Source organism: Diaporthe batatas, assembly GCF_019321695.1.
Source record: "Diaporthe batatas strain CRI 302-4 chromosome Unknown Contig00005, whole genome shotgun sequence".
Taxonomy (NCBI): Eukaryota; Fungi; Ascomycota; class Sordariomycetes; order Diaporthales; family Diaporthaceae; genus Diaporthe; species Diaporthe batatas.
This window is the reverse complement of record NW_025408552.1, coordinates 1,713,880-1,728,086: the sequence shown is the minus strand read 5'-3', so window position 1 is coordinate 1,728,086 and position 14,207 is coordinate 1,713,880. Positions and strand designations below refer to the sequence as shown.

Below are 14,207 nucleotides of genomic sequence, written 5' to 3'. Positions count from 1 at the left end.
TCCGTACTGCCCCAGCTGCCCAGCAGCCCCAGCTAACACGAACGAATAGACAGAGGTGCCCCTTGCTAGGCCTGCATGCTGGAATGCTCACCCCCTGGGCCCCCACTTTATTATTAGAGCACTGGAGCGGCGGTGATCAAAGCTACCCCGCCTTCTTTGTTCTGCTACATCCATCTACCGTGTGCTGCATGTGTTCTAACGATGCGGATTGGCAGGACGCTGGCCTGTAGCAGACGGAATCGTCGTAGCCGCAGTGCGGACCACAGCAAGCAGGTACAGATACTCCTTACATACACTGCCGAGCCATGCCTTGTCCAATGCAAGCCTTGGAGCAATGGGAATAGCTTGAAGCCATGACGCTGTGCTTCGACTGCTGATCGCTCGCACGACGAGGCAGGCAGACAGGTCGAGCCTACTCCGATGTGAGATCATCACGTTCTTTCAGAAGGGACGAGTTGGGCCAACTCGTCTCCGTCAAGACGTAGACACGCAACAGAGACACTCGTCTGCTGTGGCCATCCTCGTTCACTACCTGCCTGCTAGGTACTTAGGTAGGTAGGTAGGTACCTAGGTCCTAGCAAGCTGCCAGGGCTGCCCCGGTTCCAGATGCCCCCACCCGAACCCGCGGGATAGTCTCGCACTTAAAGCTTGTGGCATACTAGGCCCAGGTCCCAGGGGTCCCTGGAATCCCAAGGCTCCTCTCCTACAGGACAGTACATACAACGCGTGAACGCGTCTCCCAGATGACATCGCATCATATCGCATCGCTCTTAGAGCCCAGCAGCAGCGCCTCGTTTCCGTTGCCTGCACGGCTGATTTTGAAGATTTGCTGAGCCACACGCATTGCATTGTTTTGATTTTCTTTTTCTCGCAAAGGTTCTCATTCCATTCAATTCCTTCTCTTCTGGCCCTGCTCGCTCCGAGGTTGCTACCCTCGATGATTCATCATGCCGTCCGACGAGGATAGCCCCAACGCGTTGCTACTCTCCTGGGTAAAGGAGTGGTACGACGACGCCAGGGAAAAGAACACCAAGGGCGTCAATACGTACAGGAAAGCTTACAACTCGTTGAAGAAATGTCCCAAGGTCTTTCAACATCCCTCAGAGCTGACGGAGCTGCAGTTCTTTGGCCAGACCCTTACCAGGAGGCTCACGGAAAAGCTTGAGAACTATTGCAGAGAAAATGGCCTGCCGATGCCCCAACGCCCGTCAAAGTCTAGAAAGCGCAAAGGCGCAGGAACTGGACAAGGGGGTGAGGACAACGACGAGGAAGAGGAAGAGCCCGCACCGGCTCCCAAGAAACCCCGCAAGACTAAACAGTATGTGCCTGCATTCCGGTCTGGCGCATATGCCATCATCGTCGCATTATCCAGCATCCCGGAGAATGGACCAGAGGGCATGTCAAAGTTGGACCTGATCGACAAGGCCCAGCCACATTGCAACTCTTCTTTCACGGCCATGGAGCCTGGAAAATTCTACACGGCCTGGAGTTCTATAAAAACCTTGACCTCGAAAGAACTCGTATACGAGCGGGGGAGACCTGCCAAAAGGTACGCCCTGACCGAAGAGGGTCGGGATGTCGCGAGAAGGATTCAAGAGGTAAACGCGAACAACGTCGGCGACACCAAAGAGAGGACGAATGATTCTGCTCATAACTCGACTGAACCTCGACCTCAAGTGGCGTCACTGGCTATCGATGACGATCTTGACCAAGGAACCGGCGACTTTCCTGTCCAGGGGAGACCGGATGTTGGCAATGTAGTTCCTGACGGTCCCGTCCTCTCGGAAAACTCCTCAATGCCGCCCTTCACTACAATCAGGCTGAATCCCGGCTCCTTCACGGTCCACCTGGTGCTGGATGTGCGAGAGATCCGGGCGAAAACAGACAGAGACTACATGCAAGAAGAACTGAAGAAGAAGGGCGTCAGGCCCATAATGCGTAGCCTGGAGTTGGGAGACGCCCAGTGGGTAGCAAAATGCCATGACCCCGAGGTCCTCCGCCGAGGCGGCGCCGAAGGCGACGAAGTTGTGCTCGACTACATCGTGGAGCGGAAGCGACTGGACGATCTGATTGGGAGCATAAAGGATGGCCGGTTCCGCGAGCAGAAGTTCCGCCTGAAGAGGTCTGGAGTTCGACACGTCACCTACATCGTGGAGGAGATCTCTCTGGACCGGGAACACTTCTCCAAATATGAGGAAAGCGTGCAGACCGCGATCGCGTCGACGCAGGTGGTTAATGGCTTCACTGTGAAGAAGACGCAGAACATGGACGATACTATCCGCTACCTCGCAAGGATGACGGAGTTGCTAAAGAAGAGATACGAGAGCCAGCCTCTGCGGGTGATACCCACCACGGTCATCACAGGAAACAACTACCTCCCTCTCTTGAAACATCTGAGGGAGACGCAACCGGGGACAGATTATTACATCAGCTACGACGCCTTTGCCTCGTTGGCGTCCAAGTCTGGCTCGCTGACCCTAAGAGACCTCTTCCTGAAGATGCTCATGTGCACACGAGGGATCACAGGAGAGAAGGCGATGCAAATACAGAAGATTTGGAAGACGCCCAACGAATTCGTCAAGGCATATGAGCAGTGCGGTGCTGGGGAAGCCGGCAAGAAGAGGAAGCAGGAGTTGGTATTCAGCAGGTTAGGGAACCACGCAGTCAGGAACCTGCAGATTGGCAAGGCGCTGAGTACCAAAGTGGCCGAGGTCTGGGCCGAGCTTTGAAGTTGATGATGCAGGTGGTTTGAGGCATGTCTATAGACACAGGAAAACACACCATTGTCTTACAAGCGCGGTTGACCGAACCAATGTCTAGTGCGTTGGCCTCAGGTGGCGTGCCCCCCCAGCCCTTGGGCAACAATCCTCTCTACCGTCTTCTCGACCTCCTTGATGAAGGGGAACGAGCCGCCCTCGCCGGAGAAGAGGATTGACTTTTCGGCATACTTGGCCATCATGTCGACCTCGACGTTGACGGTATCGCCGGCCTTCTTCTGTGCGATGACGACCTTCTCCTGGGTGTAGGCGATAAGCATGACCTCCCACCACCCCTCGACGTCGTCGACCTTGGTGACGGTGAGGCTGGTGCCGTCGAGGGCGACGTAGCCCTTGTAGACGACGTACCGCAGCACGTCACGCTTCGCAGGCTTGAAGCGGATGGTGACGGCGTTCCCGTCGGGCCGCAGCTCGGCGATCTCGGCGGTGGTGTCGACGTGGCCCTGGACAAAGTGGCCGCCCATGCGCGTGTCGGCGCGCACCGCCCGCTCCAGGTTGCACCGCGACCCGGTGGCCAGGGTGCCGAGGTTGGTGACGCGCAGGGTCTCGGGCGCGACGCCCACGGTGAAGGAGGGCACGGGCTCCTTGGGCGTGAAGGTCACCACGGTCAGGCACACGCCGTTGACGGCGATGGAGTCGCCCTCGTGGCAGTCTGAGAGCAGGCTGGAGCCCTCGGGCAGGTTGATGGTCAGGGAGGTGCCGCCTGTCTCGTCGTGAGGGTTGAGCGCGGCGACGACTGAGAGGGCCAGATGTCAGTAGCTGTGCGGGCGAGCTGGTTGAGCTGGTTGGGCTGGTTGGGCTGGGCTGTGGGGTGAGGCTTACCCCCGATCTCCTCGACGATGCCCGTGAACATTTTGGCTGTGTGTAACTTTCTGCCTCCTTCTTGATGATGCAGGTGGTGTCGGGATTGGGTGTTGACGAGGGCAGAGCCGATCGACCTAGCTGCCGCTACAATTTTGGCAAGGAGTGGTGGGTGAGGGTTTCACCTCGGCTCATTATCATCATCATCATCGACTTAAACATTCCCCTGCGAGTGCCCGACCCGACCTCCGGAGCCGCGGGGTCCTCAATGGCGGGGCTCAATTGCTGGACCTTAAAAGGTGCCTGGACCGAGCTGGCGGGGCCGGGCTCGGCACAACCAAACGTACTGGCGCGGCAGAGTCCATGTCGTGTCCTGAGGTGCCTGTTGTCCAGACATCAAGTCGATGCAGTCATTCTTCAACAGGCCGTGGCCCATGGATTGGGCGGAAGCTCAAGTCAGTCGCCACCGGTCTGAATGAGGTCTTCATTAGAATACTTGTCTGGCCATAATGCTCGTAGCACTGTCCGCTGTGACTAGGTACCTGGGCACCTGTCCAGGTATTCTAGACCAACGGTCGGCTTGTGACAGTCCAGATTTCTAGCTCCTTTCCAGATAGTGTAGACTAGTATCTACGGGCGAATTGATCAGGAGGATTGGGTGGTGTAAGCCGTTCACAGTAACTGACTACAGGGCAGATTGGGCAAATGGGGCTTTGTCGCAAATCGACAGCTGGTCCATTTGGAGCTCGTCCAGAAAACACCCCACCCCACCTAACCTGGCGTAAAATGGCCCTCCTTCACCTGTCATACTGTGACTCTCTTCTTGTGACTCAAAAACGGCCACCCGGATGAGCCACGTTTCCAGATGTTCGAGGTCGAGCAATACGCTTAATTTATTGCGCCATCCCTCCTTCCCTTCTCTTGGCCCCCGCCCCTCTTTATCTGGTCACTCTTTCAGCTCGTCCGAGAACGCATCGCTGCACGTCCTCGCAAGCCCTCGGCACAAGCGAGGAAGCCGGCTGGCCAACAGCACACCGCACCCGACGAACAAGCTGATATCTGGCCTCCCTGCGGCCAGGCTCTTCCTCGCCACCATGTCGGCAAAACAACCCACCTGGACGCCCCCCAAGCCTCTCGCCGATTCCGTCAGGCTGCCCAACCTCACCGTCTACAACTCCCTGACGCGCAAGAAGGACAAGTTCGTGCCCATCGACCCCGAGGGCAAGACAGTGCTCTGGTACACCTGCGGCCCTACCGTCTACGACGACGCCCACTTGGGACATGCGCGCAACTATGTCTCCACCGACGTCGTCAGGCGCATCGTGCGCGACTACTTTGGCTTCAACGTGAAATTCGTCATGAACATTACCGACATAGACGACAAGATCATTCTGCGTGCGCGCCAGCAGCACTTGCTGGCAAACTTCCGAGCGGATCATCCTACCGTCGACGACACCGTCGTGTCTACGGCCAATGCCGCCTTCGCATTCTACCTGAAGAAGAACCTACCTCTCCTGCCCGCCGAGACGACCCCGGACTCGTTCGCTTCAGAGACGGACAAGGCCTATGCAAGGGTTCTGGAGGGGAAGGCACTGGCAGGAGACAATGAGACCCCCGGTGACAAGGAAGCCAAGCTGAAGATGCACATCAATACGGCCAAGTCGGCCGCCGCAACCCTCCAGAACGGCTCCTTGTTTGAGGTCGACCAATTCTACGACGGCGTCGAGGACGCCCTACTACCATACCTGGACTCCTTACACGGCTCTACGGTCGATTCAAAAGACTACGCGATCTTCACAAAGCTGACCAAGAAATTCGAGCAGCGCTTCTTTGAGGACATGCACGCGCTGAACGTTCTGGACCCCGAGGAGCTGACCCGCGTCACCGAGTATGTGCCCGAGATTGTGGCTTTTATTGAAAAGATCATATCCAATGGCTTTGGGTACGCGACGGCCGACGGTTCGGTATACTTCGACATAGCTGCGTTCGAGAAGGCAGGGCACGCCTACGCCCGGCTTGAACCTTGGAGCAGAGGCGACATTGCCTTGCAGGCAGATGGCGAGGGGTCACTCGCGTCGAAGACTACGGTAAAGCGCAACGACGCTGATTTCGCCCTGTGGAAGGCGAGCAAGCCTGGAGAGTTTTCGTGGCCCAGTCCCTGGGGTGAGGGGCGCCCAGGCTGGCACATCGAGTGCTCAGTCATGGCCTCTGAGGTCCTGGGAGAGAAGCTGGATGTTCACTCTGGAGGTGTCGATCTTCGATTCCCTCATCACGACAACGAGCTGGCGCAGTCGGAGGCATACTGGAACAGCAAGGAGCAATGGTCAAACTTTTTCCTGCACATGGGCCATCTGTCGATTGCGGGCTCCAAAATGAGCAAGTCGCTCAAGAACTTCACCACGATCCGGTCAGCGCTTGCCAAACAAGAGTGGACCTACCGAAGCCTACGTATTGCCTTTTTACTCGGGGCGTGGGAAAGTGGCATCGAGGTGACGGACGAAATCCTTCGCACAACTGCATCGTTTGAGGACAAGATGAACAACTTCTTCTACAAGAGTTCGGACATTGCAAGAAACCAGAAGGATGGAAGCGGGCCCGCTGCTAGCAACGGAGCAGAACAGTCAGAACACGACCAGAAGGTGCTGGCCGCTCTGGAAAAGGCCAAGAAAGATGTCGACACTGCTTTCTCTGACTCATTCAACACGCCTGTGGCGATGAGGGCACTTTCCGAGCTCGTATCGGAATTCAACTCGGCACCAACTGTCTTGGATGAGACAACGCTGACCCTTGCGCGATGGATAACAAGAATCTTGACGATCTTGGGTCTGGATGCGAAGGGTGATTTGAAGGACGAGTCCCGAGTGGCCTGGTCCGGTGTCGGAATCCCACCAGAAGCGGAAGCGTTTGTCTACCCCGTGTCGCAACTGCGCGACCAGGTGCGGCAAGCTGCTCGGACAAAAGACCTGGATCATGCTTCTCTGATCCAGATGGCGGAGAAGGTCAAGCCTACAAGCTCGGCCGCCAGCGAGCCAGCGAAGAAATACGAACAGGTATTCACGCAGTTCCAGGCCGATGTTCAGAAGCTCGCCGGCGAGAAGGCACCGGCCAGCAAGATCCTCGCCCTCTGCGACCAGCTGCGTGACACCCGCTTGTGGGACCTGGACATCTACCTCGAGGACCGCGACCCGCCACTGCCTGCCCTGGTCCGGCCCATCGACAAGACCATCAAGCAGGCCAGGGAGGAGCGCGAACGAGCGGCCGCGGCCAAGGCGGCCCAGAAGGCGAAGCGGGACGCAGAGGAGGCAGAGAAGAAGAGGCTGCAGGATGAGAAGGCAAAGCTCAGCCACCTCGAGATGTACAAGACGGAGGAGTTTGCGGAGTGGGATGAGAACGGCATACCCACAAAGGACGCCAAGGGCGAGGAGGTCACCAAGAGTAGGAAGAAGAAGCTGCAGAAGGATTGGGAGAAGCAGAAGAAGCTGCATGAGGACTGGCTGAAGCGGCAAGGGTAGTGCCCTGGCGTGGCGGTTGGAGAACCCCTCCTGGATCTTGCCTGTCTCCAGCAAGAGGAAGCCAAAGGCTTCTGCAGGAAGACAGTATCTTGAGGGAAATTTTAGCATAGCTACTGGAAGGTAAAAGCCATTTGCTGGGCGCTCCAAGCGTGGGCTTCCTGATACGTTTTGTTTTCTTCTGTTGCTGTAACAGTGGTACTTGTCCCCCCTGCGGATTGATAGAAGAAGTTTAGACAACGAGACGTGGCAATACTATCCAAGACATTCGAGCTGTGTCCCGCTGTTTCGTCTCGGAGAAAATGGCTCTTCGACATATGTCCATTTCTTGACATCATGAGTGAAGAAAGGGTGAGATGATCGGTTCAAATTTTTGCCGTGTATTGAGAACGAGGAAGGCGTGGCCAAACTCGGGGCACGATCAAACGACGACTGGATATCTCGAGCTCCAATTGCAACACTTCAGCCTGGCCCGATCTGCCTCTCTCGCTGCAGCCGCAACGAGCCTTCTTCGTGCCGTGGCTCATATCTGGCACATGGGTGTATTTAAGACGTAGTCGGATGGTTCGGAGCTGCCTTTTTCTCTCTTTTATGCGAGATACTCTATAGTATATTGTGAATCTCGCCCTGTAGCGTAACTTCCCGAAGGACACCCTGTAGCAAACTTCTACATGGTACTTCGTGTGGGTTAAGTTCATATGGGGGAAAACCTCCTAAAGGGTAAACCCTTACCTTTTTCCAAAAAGAGGGAAGGGGAGAAAGGCAGATTTCACAGGAAGACCCCTGAAGAAAAACCTCTAATGTAGAAAGCTCCTTTGTGTAGGCCTAATACTCTGGGTCTACTATGAGAGCTGAGCAGAAGCACTTGAGACTAGCAAGCTACCGAAGAAAAAACGGCATTGCAGCTTTTTGGAGCATGTGAATGTTGTTTAACGTGTTTGTTTCTTTGATTGCTGGTTGCTAACGTCCCAAAGCAGCTAGACTACCACTTGAGGCGACGGCTCCCTCCATCTGGGGAAGCTGGGCACGGTACAACAGGCAGGTCTGCCTCGGCACTGATATTCTGGCCCTGGCTCATCTTTACAAAGTGCTGGTGGATGAGCTGGATGCGGCCATCCGTGTAGTCCGAGTTTGCAGGATTGCCATACTGCAGCGTGAAGCCGTCGGTGTGATTGACAAAGGCCTGTGGCTCGGTTAAACCTTCTGTCCTGGCGTAGGAGAATCCAACATTTGAAGAGCAACTCATGCTGGGGGGCGGGAATACTCACGGTGCAGTCGGGCACATTACGGCCAAACAAGCTCCAGAAGGCGTCCCCAACAGCCACGGGGCTCTGCTCGATCACCTTGAACCAATCGGCCAGGGAGTCGCCCCTCGGCGTGACGCCGTCGTCGGCTGACCCGACCCAGTCGTACTCGCCGGCGAAGTAGCCCTTGTTCACCGAAGCCACTGGGCGTGCAGAGAGGTCAGCATCCTGCCCAAGGCTCATCTCAGATCGTGGGGGAATGCACTACTCACCCAGGTCCAGGCCCTTCTGCAGCTTCGCAATGTCGGCCGGGTAGAAGTGGTCCGAGAAGATGTCCACGTCCTCGAGCCCAAGGTGCGCCTGGTTCACGCCGTACGTCCCGTCGACGAACAGCTTGGCGGGCGCCAGACCCTTGACGTAGCCGGCGATCTCCTCAACCCAGGACGCAGGCACATCCATATCACCCCAGACGGGGCCCGCCAGCTCGTTGCCGCTCTCGAAGGCGAAGATGGTGGGGTCCTCGGCGTACGTCAGGTTGGTGTGCGGGTTGACGTGGGTCAGCAGGGTGCGGATGTACTCCTTGAAGGTGTCGATGATGGTGGCGTTGGTGTAGAACTGCTGGATGAGCGGGTTGTTGGCATCCGCAGACTGGGTGAGGTTGAAGCCAGCCCAGCGCAGGAAGTCGTACTTGCCGCCGTGGTAGTAGTCGTAGTTGTCGGTCAGGGGCACCATCAGCCGCAGGCCGTACGCCCGCGCCTGTGCGACGGTCCAGTCGATGGTCTCGAAGGCCTGCTCGTTGACGACCCCGGCCTCTGGCCACACGCTCAGGGGGTTCCCCGTGCTCACGCCCACCGTGTGCGCGCGTATGGCCGTCCCGCCCAGCGCCTTCACGATGGCCATCACCTCGGTGATGCGGCCCTTTGTCGGGTAGCTCGCGTTCGACGGGCTGTAGAAGGGCTCGCCTGCCGGCGGTATCACGTTCTCGTCCAGCCCGAGCCAGTAGACGTTGGGGCCGACCGCCTTCCATGGCTGCCCGTCCAGGAGGAGCGTGGAACCCTCGCGCGTGATGGGCAGGTTGCTCTCCTGGCGTCTGAGAATGTGCTCATCCGCGGTGGCCGCCGCAGTGACGGCGAGGAGAAGAGTGGTTGACTTCATGGCAGCGCTGGTTTACGAGCCTCGGTTATCACGCTTCGGCGTAGGGCAGGATGAGAACGGCTCAGTCCATGGGCGAGGGATGAGCTATATAGTAGACAGTCCCTCCGCCCGCACCGGCAGACTGGCCCATGTCGTGATGCCCTCGACCCATCTCCCTGGATACGCGGGTGGAGAGGCGCCGGGTTTGTCGCCCAGGTCTGCAGCTAAGCGAGCCCGACTACTCGTGCAGAACCACCCGGATAATTCCCGGCAGCTTGGTTCGACCGCATCATAGACGAGAGCATGGGGAGATTTGATGTGGAGGGCACCCTTGGCTAGTAGGGCTCCAGAGCGCGGAGGGGGCCTGTCCGCGGCCAGAAAAAGGCGTCTCAGGGGCAGGGTTCTCGGACTAAACCACCGCTTTCGAACCTCATGTCCTGACGCCTTCAGCCGCTGCCACCGACTCGTGCGCAGCTTTTTGCTCGAATACCACAGGATTAATTCTGGACAAGAAACAAATGCTGTTTGCTACGCGAACATGGTACCTAGGTATATACTTCAGCAACTTCGCATGGGACCAGCCTCACATGGCGGAAGCTGTACTTGGGGAGACCTGGTGCCCAAAGCCTGATGCCACGGTGACTCCATAATTATGGCTATTTCTTCAAACCCTTCTTGAGGTGGCTGCGTTATTACATGGCGATAATAGGTGAGATGGATGTTATTGAGCCTGTGCAAAGTTCGAGCCAATAACCATAGCAATATCCAATGAGAAGCTGTCCAAGTCCACCATCATACCGTCGCTCGCTGGCAGTATGTCCTCACACAACCATCTCGCCTGGTGCAAGGAGTCCCCAGCCCCCTCCACAACTACATCGTCTCATTTGAGTCAACACGTAGTTCATGCCGGGCTTCGTCGGATGCACATCCTCCATGACAGAACAGCACCTCACACACCTCCGCCACGGTGGACCAGTGGCGGCATCCGCACCCGCCTGCTGCTGCTGCTGCTGCTGCTGCTCATGTGGCCGGTGCCCCCTCTCTCCATTACAAATATTCGACGAGACGTGTGCCGTCAGCTCCACGCGCTTGAACGCGTCGACGTATTTGCCCTGTGCCTTCCTAGCTGCCATCCTTCTCGGGTCCTCTTCTACCTCTAGCAGCGGGAAGTCGGTGAAGAACAATCCGGACCGGTCGGTCGTGGCCGCCAGATTCTTGAGGTCTGTCTCAAAGAACTTCTTGATCACCGGCAATAATTGGGGTGAGGGTGTTTCCGTGAGTAGCATGTTTAACTCGTAATGCGCCTGTGCCCTCTTGACGGCGGCTTCGGCGGGAGGCTGATTTGGCTTGCCTGATTGCTGCTGTTGCTTCTGTGCTAGCATGGCCAGGGACGCTTGGTACTGTTGCCTGATGTCGCCACTTAGCACACTCAGGGTCCTCTCTATCTCCTTGAACGTGATGAGTGTTGTCGTAATGCACCTCTGCATCTTGAGATACGCCTGCTGGATGGCAACCAGCCCTTGGTTTGCCTTCGATTCTGTCGAATTGTGCACGGCGGGGTTCTTGTCCCAGAACTGTGTGGCCTGCGTGCTCATCATTTGAAGGTGATGAAGACGCTTGCAAGTGGCAATGAGGAACCCTCTCGTCGATGAGCACAGTAGCAGGTGTAGGGAGACATCGTTTTTGGATTTTAGATAAGGGGTCATCTCCGAGAAGCGCCCGGGGCTGAGGAGCTCCATGAATTTTGGATCATCGCGCAAGACCAAAAGGCTGTCTGTCAACCAGCACAGAAAGTCCAGTGCCCACTTTGCGCACCCTGTCAGTGCGTCAACCACCTCTGAAAACAAGGGTTAGCCTACCCACAAGATAAGTCGCGATTCCGAGGAGAGTGGAAAGACTCACCAGGTTCATCAAGAGGTGTGAATTTCTCCCTGGATGGGTTCTGGGACGAGTTGTTGGCCAGGGTGATGAAAATGACGACGTGCCTGACGCTGAGGGCGAGCATGGCAAACTTGCCCATGAATGACCTCGGCTTGAACTCGCCCCGGAAGCCAAGCTGATTTTGAAAGCTGAGGATGTTATGAAGATGTGTATTTCTGTACAATGATTCGTGCTGGGATTCTTCCGAGTAGTCCACATTGGCATTCAACATGTGCACCATCATTGAAACCATTTCGGGTAGAAACCGAGGATGCTTCTCGACAAAAGGCCTAGCGACAGCGAGCACGTCGTCGTAATTTGAGCTTTGTTGCGCCGCGTTGGCAGCCGCCAGTGTCAACCCGGTCAGCGCAGCGTCATACAGGGGGTCCTGCCTGGTTGATCCAATCTGGTCTGCCGTGTACTTTAGGCTGTTCCACTTGAGCTTACCATTCTCACAGACCTGTGTGAAGGAACAATTGTTGGGGGACATTGTCAGCTGCACACAAGGCTTCTCATCGTCGAAATGGAAGCCGGCCTGCTGGGGTACCATGATGAGGTCGTGGTGATCCTCATTGGCCAACTCAGCCATTGTCGAGCGGTCTCGGAACTGGACTGTCCCGTCGCTGAATCCAATGCAGATGACCCTCCCCAGCTGAGTTGTTTCGATAGAGACCGCTATCTTATTGATTACAATTGACTCCCTCCTACGGAGTCGTGTCGTGGGATGGAGAGATGATGCTGATCCACCCTTGGAGCCGCGTTGCTCGAAGGCCGGATGCAGTTGTTGTGCTTGATCCGTGAGGATATCCCATCGGTCAATGATGCTCTGATATTCGACGTTGTAAGGTGTCTGCACCGGAGGCACGTGTGACCTGATGATCAGTATAGTTGCCGGCAACGAAGTCTTGGCCTTCATATCCACGACAGGCGGATAGACCTCCAACAACGATATCTGGTCCATGGAGGCATCGAGGTGCGACTCTACAAGACCTTGCTGAAGCCAGCTCGTCCCAGTGACATGCTCCGCCTTGAATGAGGGCTTGAGAGGCACGCCCCCAGGCGGCACCTGCTTGTCTTGTGGATGCGAAATGCCCCAGTTGATCTCCGCGTGGAGAACCTTCAACTGTCTCGCTGCCGTAGCGAGCACAACGACCAACTTGGCTTGCTGGGTGTTAGCCTACGAGAGGACATGGCCTATTTTCTTCCCCCCCTTCCGAGGGACCAGGGGGAGCAGCAAGTCTTACCTCGATCCGAGCAAACCGCAGCGTGAGTGATCAGGTCATCTGAGGAAGTAATGCTCTCCATTTCCAGCTGAGCTTCCTGGGGAACATTGGAATTCTGGGAGTAAAACAGCTTGAGTAGACCATTGGCAGTGACACAAACCAAAGCGCTCCTGGCCGGGTTGGGATGGTATGGGCCGCTAGTCTGTATTATGCTGGTGTTCATCTGGTACTTGCCGTTCTCACGAACGGCCGGCCCGTGTGTGATGTTAAACTGAGCCTGGTCAGTATGTCTGGTTTGGCGGAGGAATGGGGTTGGATGAACAGCATACCGGCCTGTTTGGTGGTACGAGCAAAGGCAGCCAGTAGCAACCGACCACGGACAAAAGATCGTCGGGTGTATCGTTATCCCACTTCCTCGTGATCACAGAGGTCTTGTTGAGGCTACTGTTAAAGAACAAAAGGCAGACCCTCCCGTAGGCGTCAATGACGGCCAGCTCCGGGGTCGTGGACGGCGACCATGCCAGGTGGACAATGGGGCCCCCAGGAAGGGTTGGCGAGAAGATGGAGCACGGAGTGGGCTCGCTGAGCTCCCAAGAGGCATCGGAGGGGCTGGCACGAGCACACTGTAGGTTGACATGGGTGCCATCCGGAGAGATGGATGCAATGGTGCCGAGCTTTGAGCATGAGATACCGCTGGGGTGACGGTCAGATATGCCACGGGCCGAGCAAGAGTGGATAAGGCCAGCCAGAGGCAGGATGACTTACCGGCAACAGCCTCGGCTCCGCATCTCATCGACACGCTGCTGCAGCTGTTTGCTGGGGGGGCGGGAGGCCATGGGGAGCACCTCGTCCCCGAACAGGTCGTCGTCCATGCTGGGCATGGCTGCACCCAGCGGGCCCATATGGTCATCCAGCATCATGGGCATCTTGGAAGAGGTCATTTGTGAGAGGCGGCTCTAGCCCCAAGCCTGGGCGATGTGCGGTGGGCGGCAGGCGGCGGAAGGCTGCTGATACGGAGTTCATAGAGCCAGGCTGGGCTGTGGTGCAGATGCTGCTACACCTGCGCAAACACACAGTGTGGGAGCTATGGGTGGACCATCATCGGTCCGGCACAAAATTATCGCGGTGGATGCGTGTCACGAACAACGTCTATGTTGGCGTAACTATCCGTACTTGTCTGGTTGTTTGGGCAGCTTATTACGGCCAATCGGTGCAGCACAGACTAGGAGGTCGAAGTTGCTGACTAAGGCCGGGCACGTCCCCTTCCGTTTTGGCTGCTGTGTAGTAGTGTGGCTTCTCCAGCCTTGCGCGTGGACCCATAGGCACATTGTGAAGCCTTGACCCCTGCATGACATCGTTGGTGGATCCGCATCCGCATCCGCCTCCACATCCCTGCAGCTTCTCACGGCAAAAGTAAACAGATGCTTGCGAAAAAAAAAAGGAAGAGTGGATGCCGTCTCCCAGCAACCAGCGCAGATGCAGCACACATGGCAGTCCACACCCTCTCACGACTTGATTTTTCATCAAGGCAGAGCCGCCAAAGGATGTTGTCATTACTAACAACCTTGGAAGTTGTGCTTGCATCTGCAAGACCAAGAG

General features: G+C 56.6%; 5 protein-coding genes across 5 annotated transcripts; 2 read left to right on the top strand and 3 right to left on the bottom strand.

Annotated features, from left to right (window-relative positions):
* Window positions 1-706: 706 nt before the first annotated feature.
* Window positions 707-4,219, bottom strand: KVR01_005001 (riboflavin synthase). Its single transcript, XM_044790282.1, has 2 exons — window positions 3,600-4,219; window positions 707-3,513 (listed from the first exon to the last, which is right to left on the bottom strand). Exons 1-2 carry the CDS (start codon window positions 3,628-3,630, stop codon window positions 2,831-2,833), a joined length of 714 nt encoding a protein of 237 aa, XP_044645446.1. The 5' UTR covers window positions 3,631-4,219; the 3' UTR covers window positions 707-2,830.
* KVR01_005380 (uncharacterized protein) lies at window positions 948-2,729 on the top strand (the record flags this gene model as incomplete). The annotated part of the gene is made up of 1 exon (XM_044784203.1): window positions 948-2,729. One exon carries the CDS (start codon window positions 948-950, stop codon window positions 2,727-2,729), a length of 1,782 nt encoding a protein of 593 aa, XP_044645825.1.
* Window positions 4,220-4,354: 135 nt separating the features above from the next.
* Window positions 4,355-7,365, top strand: KVR01_005075 (cysteine--tRNA ligase). Its single transcript, XM_044794632.1, has one exon. It carries the CDS (start codon window positions 4,427-4,429, stop codon window positions 7,088-7,090), a length of 2,664 nt encoding a protein of 887 aa, XP_044645520.1. The 5' UTR covers window positions 4,355-4,426; the 3' UTR covers window positions 7,091-7,365.
* Window positions 7,366-7,593: 228 nt separating this feature from the next.
* On the bottom strand, window positions 7,594-9,787 carry KVR01_005362 (uncharacterized protein). The gene is made up of 3 exons (XM_044784694.1): window positions 8,604-9,787; window positions 8,356-8,534; window positions 7,594-8,270 (listed from the first exon to the last, which is right to left on the bottom strand). Exons 1-3 carry the CDS (start codon window positions 9,484-9,486, stop codon window positions 8,070-8,072), a joined length of 1,263 nt encoding a protein of 420 aa, XP_044645807.1. The 5' UTR covers window positions 9,487-9,787; the 3' UTR covers window positions 7,594-8,069.
* A 189-nt stretch (window positions 9,788-9,976) lies between these two features.
* Window positions 9,977-13,784, bottom strand: KVR01_005291 (uncharacterized protein). Its single transcript, XM_044781246.1, has 5 exons — window positions 13,374-13,784; window positions 12,938-13,301; window positions 12,630-12,879; window positions 11,368-12,546; window positions 9,977-11,302 (listed from the first exon to the last, which is right to left on the bottom strand). Exons 1-5 carry the CDS (start codon window positions 13,547-13,549, stop codon window positions 10,287-10,289), a joined length of 2,985 nt encoding a protein of 994 aa, XP_044645736.1. The 5' UTR covers window positions 13,550-13,784; the 3' UTR covers window positions 9,977-10,286.
* Between the last annotated feature and the right edge of the window lie 423 nt (window positions 13,785-14,207).